The sequence below is a fragment of the Rhopalosiphum maidis genome, chromosome 4, assembly GCF_003676215.2.
Source record: "Rhopalosiphum maidis isolate BTI-1 chromosome 4, ASM367621v3, whole genome shotgun sequence".
NCBI lineage: Eukaryota > Metazoa > Arthropoda > Insecta > Hemiptera > Aphididae > Rhopalosiphum > Rhopalosiphum maidis.
Genome location: NC_040880.1, coordinates 21,541,350 through 21,564,251, shown reverse-complemented (window position 1 = coordinate 21,564,251; position 22,902 = coordinate 21,541,350). Strand labels below are relative to the sequence as shown.

The window sequence follows — 22,902 nt, the reverse complement described above, 5'->3', positions numbered from 1 at the left end:
ACTTATCATAATGATCATAATATAATGCATTTTACATTTAAAATTTTAACATAATTAAAAATGAATACTTTAAATATCACAAAATACAAAATTTTCCAAAAACCCATAAAACACCAAATATTAATAACAATAAATACAAATTTAAATCTTTAAGTACTTTGAAAATAATCATCTCATATAGTAATAACTATAAGCTTGTGGGTCATTAAATATTAACATAAATAGAAACAAGTTTAATTAAAAAATAATATTAACAATATCACATATTAATTAGTAATGATAATAAAATATGTTTATACTACAAAAGATCTAAATTTGTCGTAAAACATATATATTATAAAATGATTTCTAAAAATCATTGAAAAAATATCACACCCTTAATTAGGACTAATGGCAATTTAAAAGTATATGTGAACGATTCAATAACATTTACTATATTAATAAATATTTTTAAACATATTACATACTTATAAAAAGAACTATATTAAAAATCTAAACATTTTAATTAAAAATAATTGATTTATAATGAATAAATAATATTTAATGAAGAAAATCAGCAAATTATGAAATTAATCACGAACTCATTAATTTATTTTGGAGCATATCTTTTTTTAAGAAATATTTAAAACAAAATAATTAGTTACTTAAACTTATAGATTATGTTATAATTAAGAAACTAAATAACAAAAGTATTTTATTATACTTAAATAAAATAACAATAAATTATTTTTGTTAAAAAAGTCTACATTAATGTAGGTATTAAACTTATATTTATTATAATATAATACTGTTTTTAAATAAAAATTAAGTCTATATTATTACCATTTGTAGTTATTGTTAACCTGAGATGTACTTGGAGTTGAATAATTCTGTTGATAATGTCTATAACTTGTACCTCTATTATCTAAAATCAAAAAAAAAATTGTTTATAAGATGTTTGTTATCATGTGCAATAAAACTAAATAATATTGTATTAATTAATATTTGGAATCACAGCAGCAACCAATTTTGGTCAAATCTTTGTAATATACTGATATATTCCTAATTTCCTCCATAGAATCTAACCGGTGCAAATAAGTCGTTGTGGTTCCGTTTTAATACAAAAATAATATTAACTGTATTTAAGTTAAGAAATACAGTCAGTGCACAAGAACATGGTAGATATAATAATAGTTACTTCATTAAGAAGTATGATTTTTAACTTAAACAGAGTATAGTAAATTGTATATTTTTTTTGTTTAAAAATAGCAATGAATTACTTACTGGGCATGTTATAACTATTTCTACTTGTCCTAAAACTTGAACTGCTATCTGTATAACCTGTTAAGTAAGGTTGATATGTTAAATTAAAAATACAAATATAATAAATAACAAATTTTACTTTTATTTTGAGTGTGTTGACTATATGGATATTTGCGAAAAGAAGAAAATGAAGAGCTGTCATTATTTTTACTATGGCGACCTTAAAAACAAAATAAATATGATTAACTCATATCAAATCTAGATAAATTTCAGTTATACACTTATAAAAGCTAACCTTTATTACTATTTTCTTTTGGACGTTTACCAACATCATCTGGAGCCTCCAACCCTATAATGTTATCTTCAATAGATAATATTTTAACAACTGATTGAACAACACTACTAAAGGACTATAAGAAAAATGTAGCATATTAGATTATAAACACAAAATATTTAATTAATATATTTACACTATGTTGAGAGATCATTTTATTTTTAAGAAATTCGCGGTAAGCTAAAGTAAGACATAACCGCATGTTTAATATTTTTGCAATATCATCTGAACTTCCAACAAAACTAGTCCAACCATCCAAGTTTAACGTTCCTAAATTGTCTTCACTTTCTTCATAACTATCATCACTATCAACTACGATAATGAAAAGTTTGTTTTTAAAAACATTGCAACAGTAATCATAATATATAAATATATAAATTTAATTTACCATCAGCTGTATTAACTAATTCTTGAGATTTATTTAATTTACCCCCTGTTTGAACTGAATCTTGAGGTAATTTCATAGCACTAGAAAAAAGTGCCACTGACATAGATGATACTACTGTGCAGTTTTTTATAAATTTTTTAGTGTTGAAAGAACTCAATTCTTCAAATATTATCCAATCCGATGGTAAATCTTTAACGTAGTTTTCACGTAAAACACTTGATCCATGATAAATGACACTTTTTTCTGTCCTATAATATTAAAAGATGATGAAAAAATGCATTATTATTACTCACTTTATTATTAAATGCGACTAATTACTTTGTTTTCAAAATTGGTCTTGGATTAGATTTATCTAGTTTAGCCAAATTTGGGTACAATCCAGCTAATAAACAAGCTTTAACAGCAGCCCAATTATTTGAGTTAATATTTACATCCCTTATATCATTAGGTCCAGCACGAGTCTGAATTAGTTCTAATGCTCTTAACTGACCTAATAATTGAGTTCTTGTTTGTGTAATTAATCCCATAATTGATTGTGAAACAAGGTTAAATAAATCACTATCAACCATATTTCCTTCATTAAAAGCCTAAATAATACAACAAAATTTATTACTCAAATCTTATCAGTTAATATGTCAAAATCAATTTTTTTAAGTTAATAAAAAGTTAAATACAGAGTATTTTTAACATGAATACTATAGATAAAAGCGGAGGTGTTCAAAATTCTGATTGATCAAAAGCCCAAAAAAATAAAATAACTTTGTCTTAACTTATCTTGTAAAAGTTTAATCAAATAAATAATCTAAAACTCAATTTTTTACACCGAGTGAATAATTAAACATTTCAAACGAACAAACATATTTTTGCATATTAACTGTCTAGAACTGTATAGACTATAGGTATAGTACCTATACTTTAAAATTTACTATTACAATATTTGAAAATAAGTGTTATTTGTTAAGCCAGTGTTTCCCCAACTTCTTTTACTCATGCAACCTTTGCAGGAGCTTTGAACATTTTGTTAAACCCCCATATAATTGTTAGAGATATTCCATGATAGAATCATAAATCAAATCAAAAATATTATTGATTAATTTATATTTTCCCAAATTAAACAAAAAATAACAATTTATTCATTGGTATTTGATACATTTTATATACACAGGTTAATTCTTTTATCACGAACCACTCATTATTTCAGAAAGTATTCATATTTTAGAAAACATTATTTTACAGTTTCAAGTTGTTCAACAACCAGGCAAAAGATTTTTCCACTGCTCCGCTTGTCTAAACTTTAAATACATATCTTATAAATTACTCTCCCTAAATTTCATTTTTATGTATCAAAATACTCAGAAAATTATTCTGCTTTGGAATATGAAATTAAAACTATGTTGTCATTCAAAAAAGTAAAAAACTTAAAAAATATATAATTTTTTAATAAAAACATTTTTTTAACAACTTGAAATTATTATGTTATTTTTTTTAATTTAAACTACTGTATTACTAATAATAAAATAAATTATATTAATACCAATAATATCAAAAAATATACTTAGTATGAGAGTACATCAACATTCTTAATTGGTATTACGGTTACAACCCAATTGTGCATAAAACACCTTTTTTACAATACGATTAAGCAAATTTGTCGATGTATTAAAGAACATAGAAATACATACAAAAGAAAACCAATACATTGGCTACCTATAAAAAAACTCTGTGATCTTGTTTTAATAATTTTGAATTATATAATACAAAAATTATTCATTAATACAGAATACGAGTTAAAACTTTCCAATAAAATTGCTATATTATTTATAAAATTATCAATTATACATACTACATGAACTGAATTCTATAAGAAATATTGAATTGTTACTTACCTTAATTATCTTATACTTTCTCATAATGCTTAATTTAAAATTTTAACAGTAGAGAACCGCAACCAATACAGAAGAGACAGGGAAAAAAATAATGATGGTATACTAAGAGATCCAATAGGAGCATTTTAGATTTTTCATAGGGTTTAGCTCACAATATATCAATTTAAGTTTTACATAATTTTATTGTTTAAATGACAATTGACTGTCATATATCGAATAATAAATAAAATATAAGGTAATTGTTGGATAATGTATTATTTGTGGTTTTAAAAATTTAATTGTTAAATAATGAATATAGTATGTTAACACATTTGGAAATATCGTTGAGATTGTAATTTATTGGGATTTGGTACGTTCGTATTTTAAATGACAGGATTTTGACTAGATCCCCCAAAAAATATGATTTTCTAATAATAATATTTATTAAAAATATTATTTTATCTAAGTATTTAAAATGTGATCAAGTCAAAAATTGCAATTCATTATACAATTTGAAAATGTCTAAATAAACAAAAAATATAGAATCCATATACTACAATTAGAGATGCAATAATCTACCAATATAAACATTATAACTTTATTTTATACTTTAATATATTTCTTACTTGATATAGGCGCAAGAGGACTATATGATCACTCAATGAATCACCAGCTAATTTCTTACGTATAGATCCTAATGAAGTCTTCATGTTTACATTAAGAGTTAAGTTAAATGGTTCTCTGTTAATAAAACATTTTAATTATCACAAATATTATACATTGTATATATTACAAAAATATATCATACCTATTAGCTAAGCAACTAATTATAGTTAATACAGGATCCAGGCATTTCAAAAATATAGCAAATACTAGTGATTTAGCATAATGAGATTCAATAGATAAATCCAACATAAAAAATCCAAGATCTGTTAAGTCTTCATTCACATCCATTGCTTCTATTGTCTTTAGATATTCAAGAGCAGATGTAACTGATAATGTTGGTGGTGGTTGTATAGCTAAAGCTAAAAAGTCTAATACTCTCATATTATTGGAAATCACTTTTGCTAACATGCAAAGTTCCTACAAAATAGTTTTGTTTTTTAAAAAAAAATAATATTCTACAGATACATAATTTAATTTTTCAAAAATATTAAAATAACAATATATAAGTGTTCTTTTAAATGTAATAAGACTATATAAGATTGTAAATGTTTTATTTTTTATGCATGAAGTGTATATTTACTTGTAGAGGCATTCTAAGAATTTCAGGTACATCATGAGACGCCATGTGACAATGATGCTCTCTCGTATAAAGGCGATAACACTCGCCAGCACATAGTCTTCCAGCACGACCAGCTCTTTGTTTTGCACAACTTTGGGATATCCAATTTACATTCATACAACTAATACCGTTAAAAGCATTGTAACCTTTCTAAAAGTATAAATATAAGATTTAAAGTAAATTTTCAAATCCGATCAAAAATTATACAAATAAATTACTATACTATTGTTTTGATTGTTTAATTAAACAAATTTAATTAAATTTTAATCCTTAGATATGTAGAAAATAAAATAAAATTTACTTGTTTTACTCTCCCTGAATCAATCACATATACAACATCATTAATTGTAACACTTGTTTCTACAATATTAGTTGCTAATATAACTTTTTGGTGACCTTTAGGCGCTGGTTGAAAAACTCTGCGTTGATCGGATGTCTTTAAAAAAACAATTTAATAGCACTTAAAAATTTAAGAATGTATTACTAAGATATTAAATATTACCTGCATCATAGAATGTAACATATAAATTGTGATTTTTAAATTATCTTTACTAATAAGTTCTTCAACTATAACTTTATTAACCATAGACATATCTTCAAACCCAGGCAAAAAGACTAAAATAGAGCCTACAAAAACACACATTATTAATTTTATATTTTTTATAATTATAAAATTAAGTTTAATTACCAGCATTTTTTTTAAAAATTATATGTTTTATGAGATAGGTAATTAAATAAGCATCAATTATAATGTTAGGAGGTAAACTTTTTTTATATAATTCTAGTCTTTCTTTAATCTCAACTTCATCCAAATTTTCATTTTTTTGGATATCTGTTTGCGCAAGAATGCCTTTGTTGTTAATTATTAAATCTCTAGTATCAAATTGTTTAAATTCTGCTGCCCAAGTAGCTGCATCCATATTGTATACCCTTGTTCGTATGTTTGGATTAGCACCCATGTTTAATAATGTAGTAACATAATCATTTAATCCATGAACTGCTACAAGCATCAATAAAGTTACACCAGTATCTGAATGCTAAATCAAAATTTAATTAATTTAATTAATTTTATAATTTAGTTTCATCAATTACTTTTAAGTATAAAAGTCAATTGTTCATGAATTTATGTTCATGATGATGAAGTTAATGAAATATCTTCATAGAGAAGTTCAATAAAAGTAAAATTTTATATTACTCATACTATAATCACTGATTTAAACAAGCTATTTAATTTACAAACAAAACATGAACCACTAATTTTTTCTTTATAAATAGTTTTTAGGATTTAATAATAATAAAATGTATTTTGATAATTATTTTAAGAAGATTCATTTCACCATTTAAGATAATAATATTTTACACAGTGCAAATTGTCTTGTTCAAATATAAAAACAAATTTTAAAATTTAATTATAAATTTACAATTTAATAATAAAAAAAAATAATGAATTGTGTTATATCTTTTTCATGATGTTGTTACCTACAATTTATATAATAGGTAAATTCACTCTAATTTTAAGTAATAGTAAAATAGATTATTGTGAAGATATTTTTTTTTATAAAGTAGGTAAATTTGTAAGACAATCACAGCTTTCTAATAACACTACCTTAATTTATTATGCAAATAATAATGTACATAATATACAAACGGGATATCCTCATTTGAGGGTACTACTTAAGGTTAGGTTTTTTTTGTCATTATAAGCTAATTTTCATAAAATAAAAAAAAATTAAAATTTTTTTTTTGCTTAAGATTTATAAACATATATAAAACAAACAATCAAAAATTTCTAAATTATTCACTTTACAAAATTCTTTTCCTACTTAAATATAACAGAGAAATATTAATATTCTTTAATAATAATATAATTAAATTATTAAATTATGTTCTATTTTAAAATTTAATGTAAACATTTAATTTATAAAATTAATAATAATAATGTAAATGATTATTCTTGTAAGACTTTAATTTTGTTGAGATAGTTTGATTTTAAAAATTTTTTGATCTTCAAATCAGACCCCTTATCAATTACTGATCTACCAAAGTAACTTATTTAATGTCGAAGAAATCTACAGTCTGAATCACAATGCATTAATATTAAATATTTAAGAAGAACTGTCTAATTGTCTCAAAATTATATATAAAGTACAAAACAATATTTAGATAAAAAAAATTAATAAATACTTGATAATCTACTGGAATTCCTTCTGACATAATGTAATAAATCATTCTATCAATTTGCTCGATTTCAGCATTGAACCAAATTTGGTGCATACAATCATCTAATTCTGATTTTAACCATTCTTGATCAGGCATCAATGTAGTAACCTAATAAGTAAAAAAATAGTAATTAATATATTTAAACATATTATAATTATAAAAATAAATATCTATATTAATCTGTTTAGTACTGGTTCAATAAGATTCAAATTTTGAACAGCTTCAACAGTTTTTTCTACGATATCATTATCCCAATAACCAATTTTAGTTTTATTTTTTATTCTTGCCATTGCTGGAGATTCATATTTAATTCTGTAAGACAAATAAGTTACAACATTAAAAAAAATATAACAATAATTACAATTTAAATACTAAAATATTTACGTGTCTAAAATCTCCTCTAAAAAATAATCTCGCACAGGGAAAATTTTTCCTTCCACTAAAAATGTAAAGATATATATATTTATATTAATATAAATATAAATTTAATTGGTAATCCATTGGAACTTTGACTTTTACCTTTCAATACAGGGCAGTTGTCAAAATAATTTGAAAACAAATGTATATCTGCTGTAGCAGACATTAAAATAAGTTTCAAATGGTTATATTTTGGTAAAATCATACGCAATGCTATAAGAAGAAAGTCAACATGTTTATCACGCTCATGAACTTCATCTACTATTACATGAGAAACATTCATTAACATTCCTTTATTAGGTTCATTGTCTTTTTGATGCCGATCCATAAGTGTCCTTGTCAAAACACCAGTCGTACAATATATAATTGTTGTATCTTGACTAACACTATATTGGAAATGAAGTATATTTAGTATTAATAACATAATAAATACTAAAAATGTTCATAAAAATCATATTATTACCAGCTTTCTAGTCTAACTTGATAACCAGTACTCATTCCAATACTTTCTCCACGTTCGTTAGACACTCTATCAGCCATTGAAATAGCTGCAATTCTTCTTGGTTGACAACATATAACCCGGCATGGTCTATTTTTTACAGCACTATCATCAATTATGAATTGTGGAATCTGAAACATAAATATATTGAACTCTTTTAACTATATAAAAATATAAAATACACTTATAATTTATAGTAGCATTTTTATAGCCTTAAAGTAAAATTAAAAAAATAACAGTAAACATATCATTAAAAAATTAACATTTTCATTATTTATACTTGAGTGGTTTTTCCAGATCCAGTCTCAGCTGTAATGATTACAACAGGATTATTCTCAATTGCATTAGTTATTTGTCCTTTTTTTGCCCATATTGGTAAAGCTTTTCTTGTTAATAATAAATCTTCATCAACAGCAAAACGAGGTATAGACATCGGCTTGTCACACATGAGAGGAAGATTTCGTTTACAATTGGCAACTAAATATGTGTACATAAAAATAAAGAATATAAAACTATCGTTAGTTAATTCATCTTAAACATAAATGCATAAAAAACATTATATATATCTAATTAATATGATAAAAATTAATTATAACTAATTTATAACTAACATTTAATTAGAGCTTATAAAATCTGGTATTTTTTATAAGAAAAAAATAATGTATGTGTATAATAAGTATTATATGATTTAGTGTTTGTGTGTGTGGAAGGAGGGCAATTTTATAAATAACTAAATAAGTATATACTGTAACCCTCTAATATACCAGTGATGATATTGACATATCGTTTAATATGTTTACAAATCCTGAAAATAATTTGATATCACAAACTTTCATACTATAAATAGAAGTATTAACTATTAATATATATCAAATATTATAAACACAACCATCAAAAAACAGCTACCAATATTAGATACAGATTGGAAAATTCAAGAAATTTCACTAAAAGAACCAAAAAATTGTTAAATCATCAGTTATACAATTTGAATTGTATCTATACAAATATGTTTTAATTTGCATTTTCATTTTTTATTTGTAGGCATATATTTTAAACTTTTTGTTGTTAATAACTATGTATTAGAGTCAAATATTAAATAATTGTCAAAATTAATTACTTTTAAAAGGTTTAACAATAAATAAAATGTATTTATAGTTGTGTTTGATGGCATGGCACCTATCAGTCTTTATTAAAATGCTTGACAAATAGTTTAATTTGAATAAATATAAGTATTCATTAAAAATTATATTACTTAAAAAACGGTATAAAGTAGATAAAACAATTTTGTCATTATTAAATGTAATGCTGAAGTGTAGCTCACTACTTCAAACTCAATATAAAATCTTTATAAATATTATAATTACTACTTTTTGTAGAAAAGTTATATTATTATACAGTAATAAAAAAATATATATATATCAGGAATGTATTAACCACTTAATATGATCTTAGAAACAAATATGTAACATTTTCAATTTTCAACGTGTCTCAATAAAGCAAAATAAAAAAGTAGCAAAGAAAATATTAAAAGTAATCATCAAAATTATGAATAAGCAGAAAAAAATTAATAATAAAGCAAATAATTTTAATAATAAGTAAATACATTTTTTCAATAACTATTTCAGTTAATATTAATTATTTCTTGACTATTTCAGACAGTTCAAATTAATCACAAAATATCCAAGTTGCAATTGTGAAACTATGCTATGAAAACTTCTATCAGCTATACAATTTAAAGATAAATGTGTATTAATTAATTATTTTAAGTATATTAATCTTAGTAACCATGAATAAAATTATTATAAACTGTTATTATTAACAAAACTTATGAATCAATCAATAATAATCACATACCTGCCATTCGTCGATATGGTTTCATGGGATTAGGAAGTAATTCATCATACATTTGTTTAGTAATAGGAACATGATCACAAATTTTTTTCATTATATCATTTGAAGCTGCAGATATTTCTATACTACAAGCCTTACTATTGACTTTTTTTTTATCCATTTTAATAGTAATTGATCGTTGACCAGGTTTTCTGAAATTTAAAAAAAATACTTATAAAGTTATAAGTAGATAGTATCAAATACGCATATTTTCATTTTCAAATGAAAAACTAATAATATAAATCATTCAAATGATTCTTAGAAAACATTTAGTTAAAAACCCATTGAAATTCCCATATTATGTTAGTAAACAATATCTTAATGTAAAAAAAAAAATGTAAAATTATAACATAATTATTGTCAATTTAAATCAATATTATAAAATTGTATTGAACATAAAATATATGTGTTTAATTTATTTATAGTTAATTCTTGTTAAACTTTTAATACAGCAAAAATGATTTTACCATTTAATTCTAAGAAACAAGAGTCATCGATTTACCAGTGGGTTCTAAAATTGTCAAGATGATTCTAAGAATGTCAACATTCTTATAAAAACAATTTAAATATTTTCAACTATTTATCATTTTTTTAAATAATTTTGTTTAACTGATTTATTGAATATATTTAAATACATTTAGTACCATAATATTAAATACATCAAATAACATAATCCATAATAATATCGTAATAACTGTTTGCTAAGTACTAGTTAAATATAGATATTAGACTAATATTTTTCCAACATTTATTTGGTGTATCTTGTCTATTGATACCATAATAGTTTTAAAGTTTTTAATAATTATGTATGTTATATTAAATTTGTACTAAACCATAAGTCCATAACTAATATACATTAGTACATTATACATAAAATAAATATAATTTTATTTAAATAATATTCATTAAAATATAATTATGCTTAAATTAATGCAGAAAATATATTTTTAATAGTCATACTAACCCATAGCTTTTAGATTTTAATCCAAGTTCAGCACTTTTTAAGTGCAAATATTTACGTTCCTCTGATGTCAATGAAGATGGAAATGTATACGCTAAAAAAAATTAATATATGTTTGTAATAAATTATATTAAATATTTAATTATCTGTTTTTATAACTTTAAGGTATCTAAAAAATACATATATAAGTATATTAAATTAATTAAAATATAATTATATTATATAATAAGATATATACATAGATATACATTTGAGAAATTATGTTTATAATTTTGAATCAAATTGATATATATATGAATAGAATTAACATAATTAAATAGATAATTATTTATTAGTTATTATTATTATTATTATTAACATTATAAAATGTAGTGTATAATAACAATACTATCATTAATAATTACGAAGGAATGACATTCTACCTTTTTTTAAATGTTTGTCATTTTATCCAAGCATAAATTTTCATATTCTAATTTTACTTTTATACTCAATGATGCGAACCAATGTTAATCAATAGAATAAATTATTAATGAGTGTATAAATATAGAAAATACAAAAATTTAAATGGTATAAATATGGTGTTTATAAGTTTATATGATGAAAAAAAATGAAAACCAAACAAGAATATTCTAGATTTAAAAGTTATATTATAGCTATCACCTCTATAACCGTATTAACAACATGATTTACGATGAGTGCATACTAATATAATGAGTACCATTCTTGAACATAATTGGTTCAGAATATTTATTATTCTATTATTTCTATTATTTTAATTTTATCAGATTATCATAGTTTGTCTTATATTAAGTGATTACAAAATCTATACATAATTCAATAGATTAAATTAAATAGTTCAATTTACATATTGTATCAGATGAAATGAATTTCTGCAATTGATGCAACAAAGAATCCTTAGAATCTTGTGATAAACCTCTTATTGGAGGAGACCTGAAAATATAATAGTAAATATTAATCTTGAATGACAAATATTAGTATTATTGCATAAAACCAATCAGTAAAACGTAATAATAAACGTATATTTAATAATAATTTTTATAGTGCTAGTATTATACTAAAGATAAATATAATATAATTAAAACCTTACATGCTTGCAAGGGTTAGATTTTAACAAAACTTTAAAAAACGATATCACTGAATTTATAAAAACACGTATATACTATAGGTACAAATATCGGAATCTTAAATTAATCCATTACATTTTAACTAAAAATACTATCGAAAAATCAACATTTAAGAATAATTAACAGTACTATGTATCACAAAATAAACTCAATAAATGAATAATGATTTTAAAAACAAACGTTTTAAAGTAAATCATAAAAACATTGAAGATTGAACCTGAAAAACCGCAAATATTACAAAATGCAGTGTGGGAAAACTCATATTATAGTTTGGTAACATTGAATATCGGTATCACAACCACGGTAATCATATAATATTATTGAAATACAACCACGGCCGTGAATACAACCTTAGCAAGTTAAAATATTACGCCGACCATTAATTTGGACAATCAAACGATTCAAACATCAAACGATCACAAGTCCACAGTCAGACAGTCTGCGCTGCCGTCGCATTTGTTGTTACCATAGAAGCATTGATTATAGAATAGAAAATAGACCAATAGATTGGAATAGTCTATTCGCTTTATTCCACGATTAAAGATATATCTTTAATCGTGCGCTATTCTAATTTCTAATATTCTATAATCCATGATAAATCATCATTATTATTTTTCAATTGTCATGCTATAATCAATGGTAGAAGCATAATTCCTATACCCAACCCAGTATGACGTAATATACTAATATGGCGATATGCTCTATTTGGTATTTACTATTATTTATTTTTGTAATATTTAATTTATTAATCTGTGCACAGACTATACATATATTTCATGAAACATTTGTACATATAAATCGATAAATATGTAAAAACTACTTTGTATAGAATCTATAATATTAACGTATTAAAGAGTATAGACGAGTTACGAGACTATAGTAACCCATATATAGCCGTGCCATAGCACATTGCACATAGACTTAAATAAATTGGTCCATCAACCTATCGTTTATAGCTATTGATTAATACTTAATAGTAATTAGTTTTTATTTATTACCACGATGCGAAAATTAAGATTAGATATTATATTATAATTTATATAGTTATTAGTTAGTACTTATTACTTATATATACACAATTCACAGGCGCAAATCTAGGGGAGCATCCGAGCTGGAGGGGATGGCAACTGCCCTCTTCATTTAATAGGTGCTTTTTTAAAAATGCATTTTAGAAAAGTTAATGGTTATTTTTAAAAAAAAAATTTGGACTACTGTTATCTCACAACGTAAATTATATTTTCTATTTTTATTTAATACATTTTATTATTATTTATATATGTGAGCACAGCGAACATTTTTTTTTAATAGGTGGGTATTGAATGTTTTTATTTTGCCCCCTATAATTTGAATTAGTTTACGCCTCATACACTTGGTGCGCAAACTTACTAATTTTCAGTTTTCTGTAGTTTTCTCTACACGCTGTCACGCTTGTCGTATTCCATATATATAAAAGTAGGTTCTTTGATGAGTAAGTACCATGTATAATTATTTTGGTTGCTAATTGTACCACATAAAATCTAGTATTTTGAACCAAGGCATATTGTATATAATTACGCAATTACGCTTTCATATGGATGTCAATGCCGGCTATTTGTTACGGAGTAATATTTAGACAATTCAATTTATATATTGTATCAGTAGCGCGTGAGCTATGTATTTTTGTAGTGTATACATTAATATTACTATATTAGTGTAAATACTATGATACAGAATAATATATTATATATATATATAATAAATGTATTAATATATTTATTATCTTTATCTGTGAGTGTAAGTGAGGAATAATTACACTCAGAGGCGGATCTAAGATTTTTTACGCCCGGGGAAAATATTAAAATTACGCCCAATCATAGACCAAGACTGAAAATATATCATTCCCTTTAATTGTTTTCTAATAAATGGAACTAAAATTACAAACATACTTTACATACTACATACTTATTGATTTTTAAACACATAATAATGTTAACTAACATAGTTAAAAATATCAAGCTAGTTCATACTCTGATACTCATAAAATCTTATTACTTATTACTTGTGTTACAATAATTAAACTAAATAAAAGTTATTCTGATTTTTACACTACTATTAAAGTATGCTAAAGAGTATGCTCTATCTTTTCTAACTATTAAAATAATTAATAATACACATTTTTTATACACATCAATACATTTTTTTTTGAAATTTTAAAAATTTAATAAAATCAGTCTTAAGTTCTGAGTGAAGCAAAAAATGTATTGATATCATTAAGAATTATAATTATTGAATTACTTAAATTAATATTATATTGCTTACTGTAATATAATTAAAATTATAAAATATTGAATAATTAACTACATTTACGAATTAAGGTAATATGTAGATATATTGTTACACTCTTTATTACAATTTACAATACATTATAAATTGAGGCTCATAGCACCAATAAAAATCTACAAAAAATAATCTCTCGTTTTATATTTTTTCCTTTTTTTAAGTTATCCAAAATTGGATGGAAAAATACTATTTTATAAAACAAATACGCCAATAACTTAAAGTTGCTGCTTTTTTTAAAATAATATAATATAATATAATTTAATATAATAACTTATTAACATAAATCATAATATAATTTTACTAATTAAAACCACTGAAGCGATGAATGCAACTAGATATCTTTATTTAGTTTATGGAATTAAAATTTTTTTACAACATTAAAAACTTAAAGTGGTTACATATTTTTTTTTCAAAATAGGGTATTTAAATAGAAACTGTTTATTTTTGTTTGTATTCAGTCTGCAATAGTAAACATTAAACAATTATATAGGTATTATATTTTTATATATTTACTATTTACATAATAAACCTTAATTTAAAAAATAATTAAACATAATTTTATTTTTTCATCAATTTCAGTTTAAGGCATTAATATAAACAATAATAATATATATTATAATTAATCTATTCTGTGGACTGTGGTGTAACCAAATTTAGACTATATCAAAAAGATTCAGTTTAAAGTGATTAACAAATTTTCAATGAATCGGACTAAATAGCATAGCATTGGTATGCCTAAATATTTTTAAAAATTTGAGTGGCCTAACCCACATTAAAACTTAATCAACGTTAATTGAGTTAATGCTTGATAGTTAGTTTAAAAAGCAAGAAATTATATATAAAACGTGAGTTTATTATTTTCCTTAGAGTGGATTTTATAAGAAAAAAAAAATGTTGCAAAATAATCAAAACTTGAATAGGCACCTGTCCTATATAAAAACACTTTTGCTGTTTTGGTTCTGTGTGCCTCAATTATAATAGACCTTTATAGTGAAATATAAATTCGTTTATTCTGATAAAGATACAAAAATTTAGATTTTAGGCCAATAAAAAATGTAATCAAATTATAAAAATAAAATCTTTTTTTTAAACATAAACAAATGTATAACCATCTTGGTAAATATTATAATATATAATAATATTATAAAATATTAACATAATTTTCAATAAACAGATATAATATTATATCGTACGTTGATTGATAATCTTATAAAAGTTATTGTGTAGGTATCAGACCAGACATTTTAACGAAAACACAGCATTAATAAATACCTAGTTTGACACTATCACTCAGAATCTTAATAATTATAGACTATAGTAGGTATATACTTATTACTTATACTTATACGAATCTATTTATAATGTTACCTTTAACTAAAATGATGTCTATTGTCTATAACTAACTGGCTATTCCGTGCGCAGAGAGGTTCAGCCGCGCTTTCAAATGGCAAAGGCAGAATTTGTCACTGTGGTCTGTGGTAATTAATTTTGTACTATTTTTATCCGCGTCATCGCCGCGCGTCGAGGATAACGTACATATTAATTATTATATTTATATTTATTATTGATAATATATGTTTATATTTAATTTGTATTATTAGTCTGTCTCTATAATCTATATGTACTGTCAACCGTCGACGTACGCCGCCGATCGCGCAGCTACGCGATCTAATAATAGAATGATTAATTATTTTACGCCATGAATGATTTTATTTTTATTTTTCATTATTAAGTGAAATAAAAATATTGTACCTAATAATACCTATTGTTTGTGTATAGATTGTAATTATATTTTAATAAAAAATAAGAAAAAAACTTCTAAAACCAAACATTAATTTAAATACCTACAAAAAATTACGCCTATTAAAATTTTACGCCCGGGGATCAATCCCCGGCTTCCCCCCCCCTAGTTCCGCCTCTGATTACACTCACCATGAGATATCAGCGACACGTGGGCCGTGCATTTGTGCGAGTGTTTAAAATAAATCTATATTAGACCACGTATTTTCATTTCATATTTCATATGTACAAGTACCAAAAACGTTTTAGTAATTTAGTTTTTTTTTTTTTGTAGTTATTGGTTATAATTATCGTGGAAGAAATTTTATTATATTAAGTCAATACTGACAATACTATAATACTACATCATAATACATAAATTATTAAGTAAAAAAGTAAAAATGGAATATTGGGTACAAAATACGAATCACGATTTAAGATAATAATTTGGTTGCTAGTTTAAAACGATCTCATAGGTCGTCGGGCAACTATACTATCTTAAATCGTGCCTCGTGGTACCAATGTAGGGTATGAGACTTTAATTATTGTTTATCAGTTAATATTTTACACAAAATATTTATAGGATTGTATTTGCGTTGATACCCATTTCCCCAATAATTGATTACAATAAACAATACGTTTATTGTTTACGTTTATGTGTATAGGTGTAATTTCATTTTAGCTTTAATCTTAAGAAATGTGTCCCTAACGCTTTTATTATAAATGTTATTATAATTTTTCTCTTTAAACAAGTATCTACCTACTTGTATTGATGTATTTTTGTATAGTTCTTTTAATTTTTGTTGATGCATGAAAGTGTGAATTAAATGTAGCAAAAAGGTGATCAATAAATGCTCAAAATTCAGATAATTTCATAAGCACCAAGCGGTATGAATGTTGAAGACTAAACAGAATCTATTAACTGTTGAAATCTATTGTACAACAAGTCTATTCAGGGTCTAAAATACTGTGTCACTTGACACACTTTGTGTCCCCTCAAAATCAATTAAAGTGAGTCCCCTGAATGACAAATGTGTGTCCCAAGTTTTATAACGTGTTTTTAGTTTTGATTGCAGAAATAAGTAATATCATATATTTAGGAATTTCAAGACAATTTAAAATATTTTGAACTTATTCTTGTATTTATTTTATTTATTTTTAGTACCAATATCATATAAATAGTATTGATGTGACAGGTAAGTGGTACATAAAAGCGGGGAGATTTTGGGAGTTATAAATTATAACCTCCAGAGATTTTTTTTGTTATAGAAATATGTCAATGCCCAAAGGTAATAGTTAAATTAATAAGTGTGTCTCCTGAAATTAGATGTATTTTAGGCCCTGAGTCTATCCAAGTACTTCAATATATTAGATACCCATAAATTCAGCTACGTGCGAGCGATCTTTTTCGTATATGATGAGAATTAAATCATACATTAGCTCGACTACCTATGAGTTTATGCTGTTAGAAATAATAAAATTTAAACAACTAATGTATTTATAACAATATAGAGACACAGAGTATAACTATCACTTATCAGCGATCTAGAATTATTAATATACCTAACCTGTCGTTGTTGTCGCTAATATTTTGACATCGTTAGTGTCGTCATAGCGTCTTGCTCCTCTATTAAAATACACGCGTGAGCATATAAGATACAAATATACCATGGTACTGACAATTATTGACAAATGTCAATATTAGACTACCATAGTATAATAATAAAATAACAAGATACCCGAAGATAAAAACAGTATAATTATAAAATATACAGTTCAACATACGAGTACAACGATTTAACTATAATCATAGACCCGATAATAACCTATAATACATACATAAATATATTATACCTATAATAACCTATTATCAGGTCATGACTATAACTATACGGTACTATTAAATAGGTGTACGGCAACATTGGACTTCGATAACTTTGTAAGTTTATTTATAACTTTTATTATTTTTCCGTAATCATTTTGTAAATAACTCTATTTGTTATTAGTATTTAAACATTTTAAACCAATGGTTCTTAAAATGGTAATTGTGTAAGTGAAATGCTCATAGCACAGAATATAAGAACTTCAACGACGGACTAATAATAGTCCTCAAATTTGTTGTGAATATGTCAATAGACATAAATTATTTATAACAATTATGGCAATGCGGAATATTTTGTTATCCCATGCGACGTGCTCTTTCACAAAAGGCAATATTAGTTAATATTAACTAATAGTAAATATAGTTTTATGTATAATTAATATAGTACAGTGAAAACTTTTTATAATGAAAAACTTTATATAACGTAAACATGACATAATATTAGTTGTTTTGCTTTATATCCCATTGGTCAATTAATTCTCTATAACATATAGTGACTCTCAATAACGAAATAATATTTTATGTTTCATAACACTATTTACCTATTAAGTATTATAAATTATAAAAATAATCGGCAAAAATCCCGAAATTTCCAAGAACGATTACATTCTTTCATTATCTAATTTTAATATCGTAATAATACCATTATTATCGTTATCGAATGTATTCATTTTATTATCTACGTAATTTCTAACAACAATTTTGTTTTTTTTTAAACCCTCTCTATTACGAAAATTCTTTTTAACGAAAGAAATCTCTTAGTCCCTTCAGATTCGTTATAAAGAGTTTTCACTGTAGTTAGTTAACATTACCTATTACTTATTAGTTATTAGTCAACAAACTCGAGCATTTGGAGCCGCAGTATTTGTTAATGATCCTAATGTGATTACATATTATTTCTTTTACTATTCGGTATTTCGGACATTTGGTGCTGTTGAGTATTGATTATTTATTTATTATTATATTAATTTTTATAGTTTTCTACTTATATTTTAATAATGACCAGTTAAAAAGTTGAGTAGTTGTCAAAATTGTAAATAAACTGTTAAAACACAAAAAACAACTGTGTTATTAACAAATGTAAAACATTCAAGACTTGTTTCGTAAAAAACCCTCAACATTTGAAAGTAAATATACACTATATAACATAAATTATACTTACAAGTTTCCATATAACTACCTATGTATTAACCCTTTCAGACCCAAGTTAACTTCTACCACAATACATTTTTTTTTTTGCATATTTCTTTTACTATGGACTCTAAGAAAAATAAAACATTAAAAAATTTTTTTTTTTTAATTTTTGACGAACTTAGGAGTATGTCCCTTATAAGTGACATTGGTTCACTATGGTAACAAAAAATATTAAAATCTAAACAATTATCAATAAGTAGAATACGCTATAAAATATAATAAAAAAATACATTTATACTTATAAAAATAACTTTACATAGAAAAACAAATCTTTGTGTGTATTACCTGTGATAAAAAAAAAATAACATTCTATGTATTACCTATATATATATATATATATATATATAAAAAAAAAACTTTTGTTAACATTTTACTGATGAAAATTATAAAAACAATTACTTGTACCATCAAGACATAAGTGGATATTACATTTTATGCAAAATATGAGTTTTTCTTTTACATCCAGGATTTTTGCATCTCGAAGTGTGACTTTTTGTATCAAACTCAGGAAAATGATCAAATTTATCTTTTCGCACATCATCTGTTGGCTGACTAGAATCGACTTTTGGTACTTTGGGTATCGTTGAAACTTCATTACTATCTCCTGTATCTGCACGAGGTCTTCCTCTACGTTTTATTGGTACATTTTGGCCTACTTTTATGAGATTTTCCGCAAGTGCCATTCGAAAATGTAGCAGATCTTTTATTTTATTTTTATTTATGTTATAATGGTCAGCGTCTTTTTTATATTGTATCCAACAGTTAACAACTATTAGATCGAAAGCATCTACAATCATCCGTAGTATCCATTCTTTTGAACGTATAAATGTTCGATAATAACTGGTGAGTTGATCTACCTTACCGACACCACCCATTGATGTGTTCTATGCTGTTATTATTTCTGGCCTTTCAATATTGACGTACATTTTTAATTTTTTATTCCAACGTCTTACAGTGTCCAACTGTCCGGACCCTATATAATTGGAAACTAAGGTAACAGACCTTGTATCATACCATTTCACCATACATACATTACAATTCTCCATATCAGTTGAAATTTCAAAGGCTGTACCTCTTCCCATTTTGGCTAATTGTTTATCGGTTAATAAGGGTGGATTTGCGAATCTATTAGTACGAATAGTACCAACAGAGTATATTTGGTAAGCTTGCAACTGTTCAAATAAATTAAACGTTGAAAAAAAATTAAAATCTAATTCTGATATATAACTATCACCCAATAAATAAAAAATTTCATGTTCACGTAACCCTCTAGCCATTTTAAATAAAATAAATAATAAAATACTAAATACGGTGGCGTAATAACAATAATATTGTTATACGGGTGTACAGGCATACGGTAAAACGACAAAATAACGAAGTGACGATTATGAAATACGAACGTTGTGTCCAAATGTCCATTTTAAGAGACACGTTAAAAGCATACGATAAACCGGGTTTTAATAAACGGAATAAAGTGGGGATTGAACCTAAACAATTCAACGGTTGTTATAAATAGAAAAAAATAAAACAAGTCATTATCATTATCGGTTATTAATCTAGTAATATTTATATATACCGATTACATGGAATCCATTACGACAAAATAATATCAGATAATAATGTGAATATTTATAGAAATACGTATTACACGTCATTTATAAAATTATTTTCGGATTCTATGGTATTTTTCTTACAAACTCCATTATACAATTGACTAAAATGCGTCATCATAGTAATTGTAATAAATAATATTATGCCATGTCTCTTAAAAAGGACATCATGAGGTCTGAAAGGGTTAATCAGAGCTCTTAACGTTACACTATAAAACTAAAAATGTGTAAAGATAAATAGTTTAAAATATTTAAAACTTTAAACTATAGTAAAATATAAATGTTCCATGCATAAGCGCCTCCAGGAATTTTATCTGGGCGGTGCATCGTGCTAATAGGTATACACTAATTTCTAAATAATGCTTATATACGTAATAATAATAACAATAATAATAGTTAAATACGTAATCTAATATAATATAATGTAGATAATATGCAAAATAAAATAGTTTCAATACCATTTAATTTTTTTATTTAATTTAATTTTTTGTAATGCTAGGGGGGTGCAAGTGGCGCCCATGGTTCCATGCTTATAAACAAAAATTGTGACTAACGATTTTTGATTTTTTTTTTTTTTTTACTATAATAATTACAACTTATTATAAACCTTATATTAAATTAAAAAAAATGTTTGGATGGCCAAATTTTTTTTATAGGCATTTTAAAAGAAAAATCGAAAATTTCAATTGTCTATTAATAGCTTAAAAAAAAGTCATATTTTAAAAATTTAATTGTAAATAGCTAATGCTCATATAAACATTTGATGAAAATTTCAAGTATTTACAATGATTCGTTTTTGAGTTACAGAAAAATTAGAAAAATCGATTTTGTCAAAAACTGTAGGTTATGCGTAAAAATTCCCGTTTTTCTTGACGCTTTTGAAAACTATACTGAACTATACTGTGAATTTTTTCTTTTGACCTCCCTAAGTACAAACTAGATTCAATTTCAATACATTGATACATATTTTTTTCCGAAGATATTACAGTTAGTATACCTAAATAGTATATTGGCTATATTGACTATTATTACTAATATATATTTATAGTATTTTATACCATATTTTATCTTTATATCCAAGTTATATAACTCAACATTTAATAACATCTTTTCGTAAATGTGAAAATACCTTATACCATAAAACAACAAATATATATTTATTTTCCTAGTACCTATAATTAGATAATATTTTAAAATAAATAAAAATGTTATTACGTTTTGTAGAATTCATAATAATAATATAAAATACATACTTAAAAGATTTAATTCCTACAAATGTTTTTAAATTATAACAAAATAATTAACATCGTTATTTATTGTTTAAATGAGTAATATCGTCGAAATTGTAACTTAAAAATTAAAATGTCTATATGTTTTAGCTTGTAATTTTGTAATTAGATTTTATGTTAAGTGTTTTAAAATTTAAATATACATTTTAATTAAGAAACTTTAAGTATAATTTTTGCAGTTGGAAATTTAATAAATATTATAAGCAGTTAAGCAGTAAAAATAATTATATGACTTGTCAACTTGGTTATCAAATTTTGATCTTAGTATTGATTATTGATGACTGAAAAGGTGAAATCAGACTATTAAAAAATATTTCTAATATAGAAATTCCCAAAGATTCATTATCGGTAAGGCATCAAGGCAGAGACAAAGTCATTACCATTGATTGTATATAGTTATACTATATTTTTTTTTTATTATTATTAAAAATAAGATGTTCCTAGGTCCTAGCCTTGGCTATCTGCATCTATTGATATTTACAATTGTACATTTTTGTTTATTTGAAGATGATTAATAATTAAGATAAGTAATTTAACTAGCGAGATAAAATATTAGCTATCTACATTCTACAAATACAATATA

At 24.2% G+C, this 22,902-nt stretch overlaps 1 protein-coding gene across 1 annotated transcript; it reads right to left on the bottom strand.

Moving 5' to 3' along the window:
• Positions 1-741: 741 nt before the first annotated feature.
• LOC113549611 (3'-5' RNA helicase YTHDC2-like) lies at positions 742-12,354 on the bottom strand. Its single transcript, XM_026950995.1, has 23 exons — positions 12,210-12,354; positions 11,967-12,052; positions 11,105-11,195; positions 10,105-10,292; positions 8,531-8,727; positions 8,215-8,381; positions 7,854-8,137; positions 7,719-7,773; positions 7,526-7,646; positions 7,299-7,442; positions 5,803-6,151; positions 5,617-5,741; positions 5,416-5,550; positions 5,076-5,264; positions 4,638-4,912; positions 4,456-4,570; positions 2,283-2,551; positions 1,965-2,212; positions 1,713-1,888; positions 1,538-1,652; positions 1,382-1,462; positions 1,264-1,320; positions 742-904 (listed from the first exon to the last, which is right to left on the bottom strand). Coding segments are annotated over exons 1-23 (3,555 nt in total). The 5' UTR covers positions 12,212-12,354; the 3' UTR covers positions 742-818.
• Between the last annotated feature and the right edge of the window lie 10,548 nt (positions 12,355-22,902).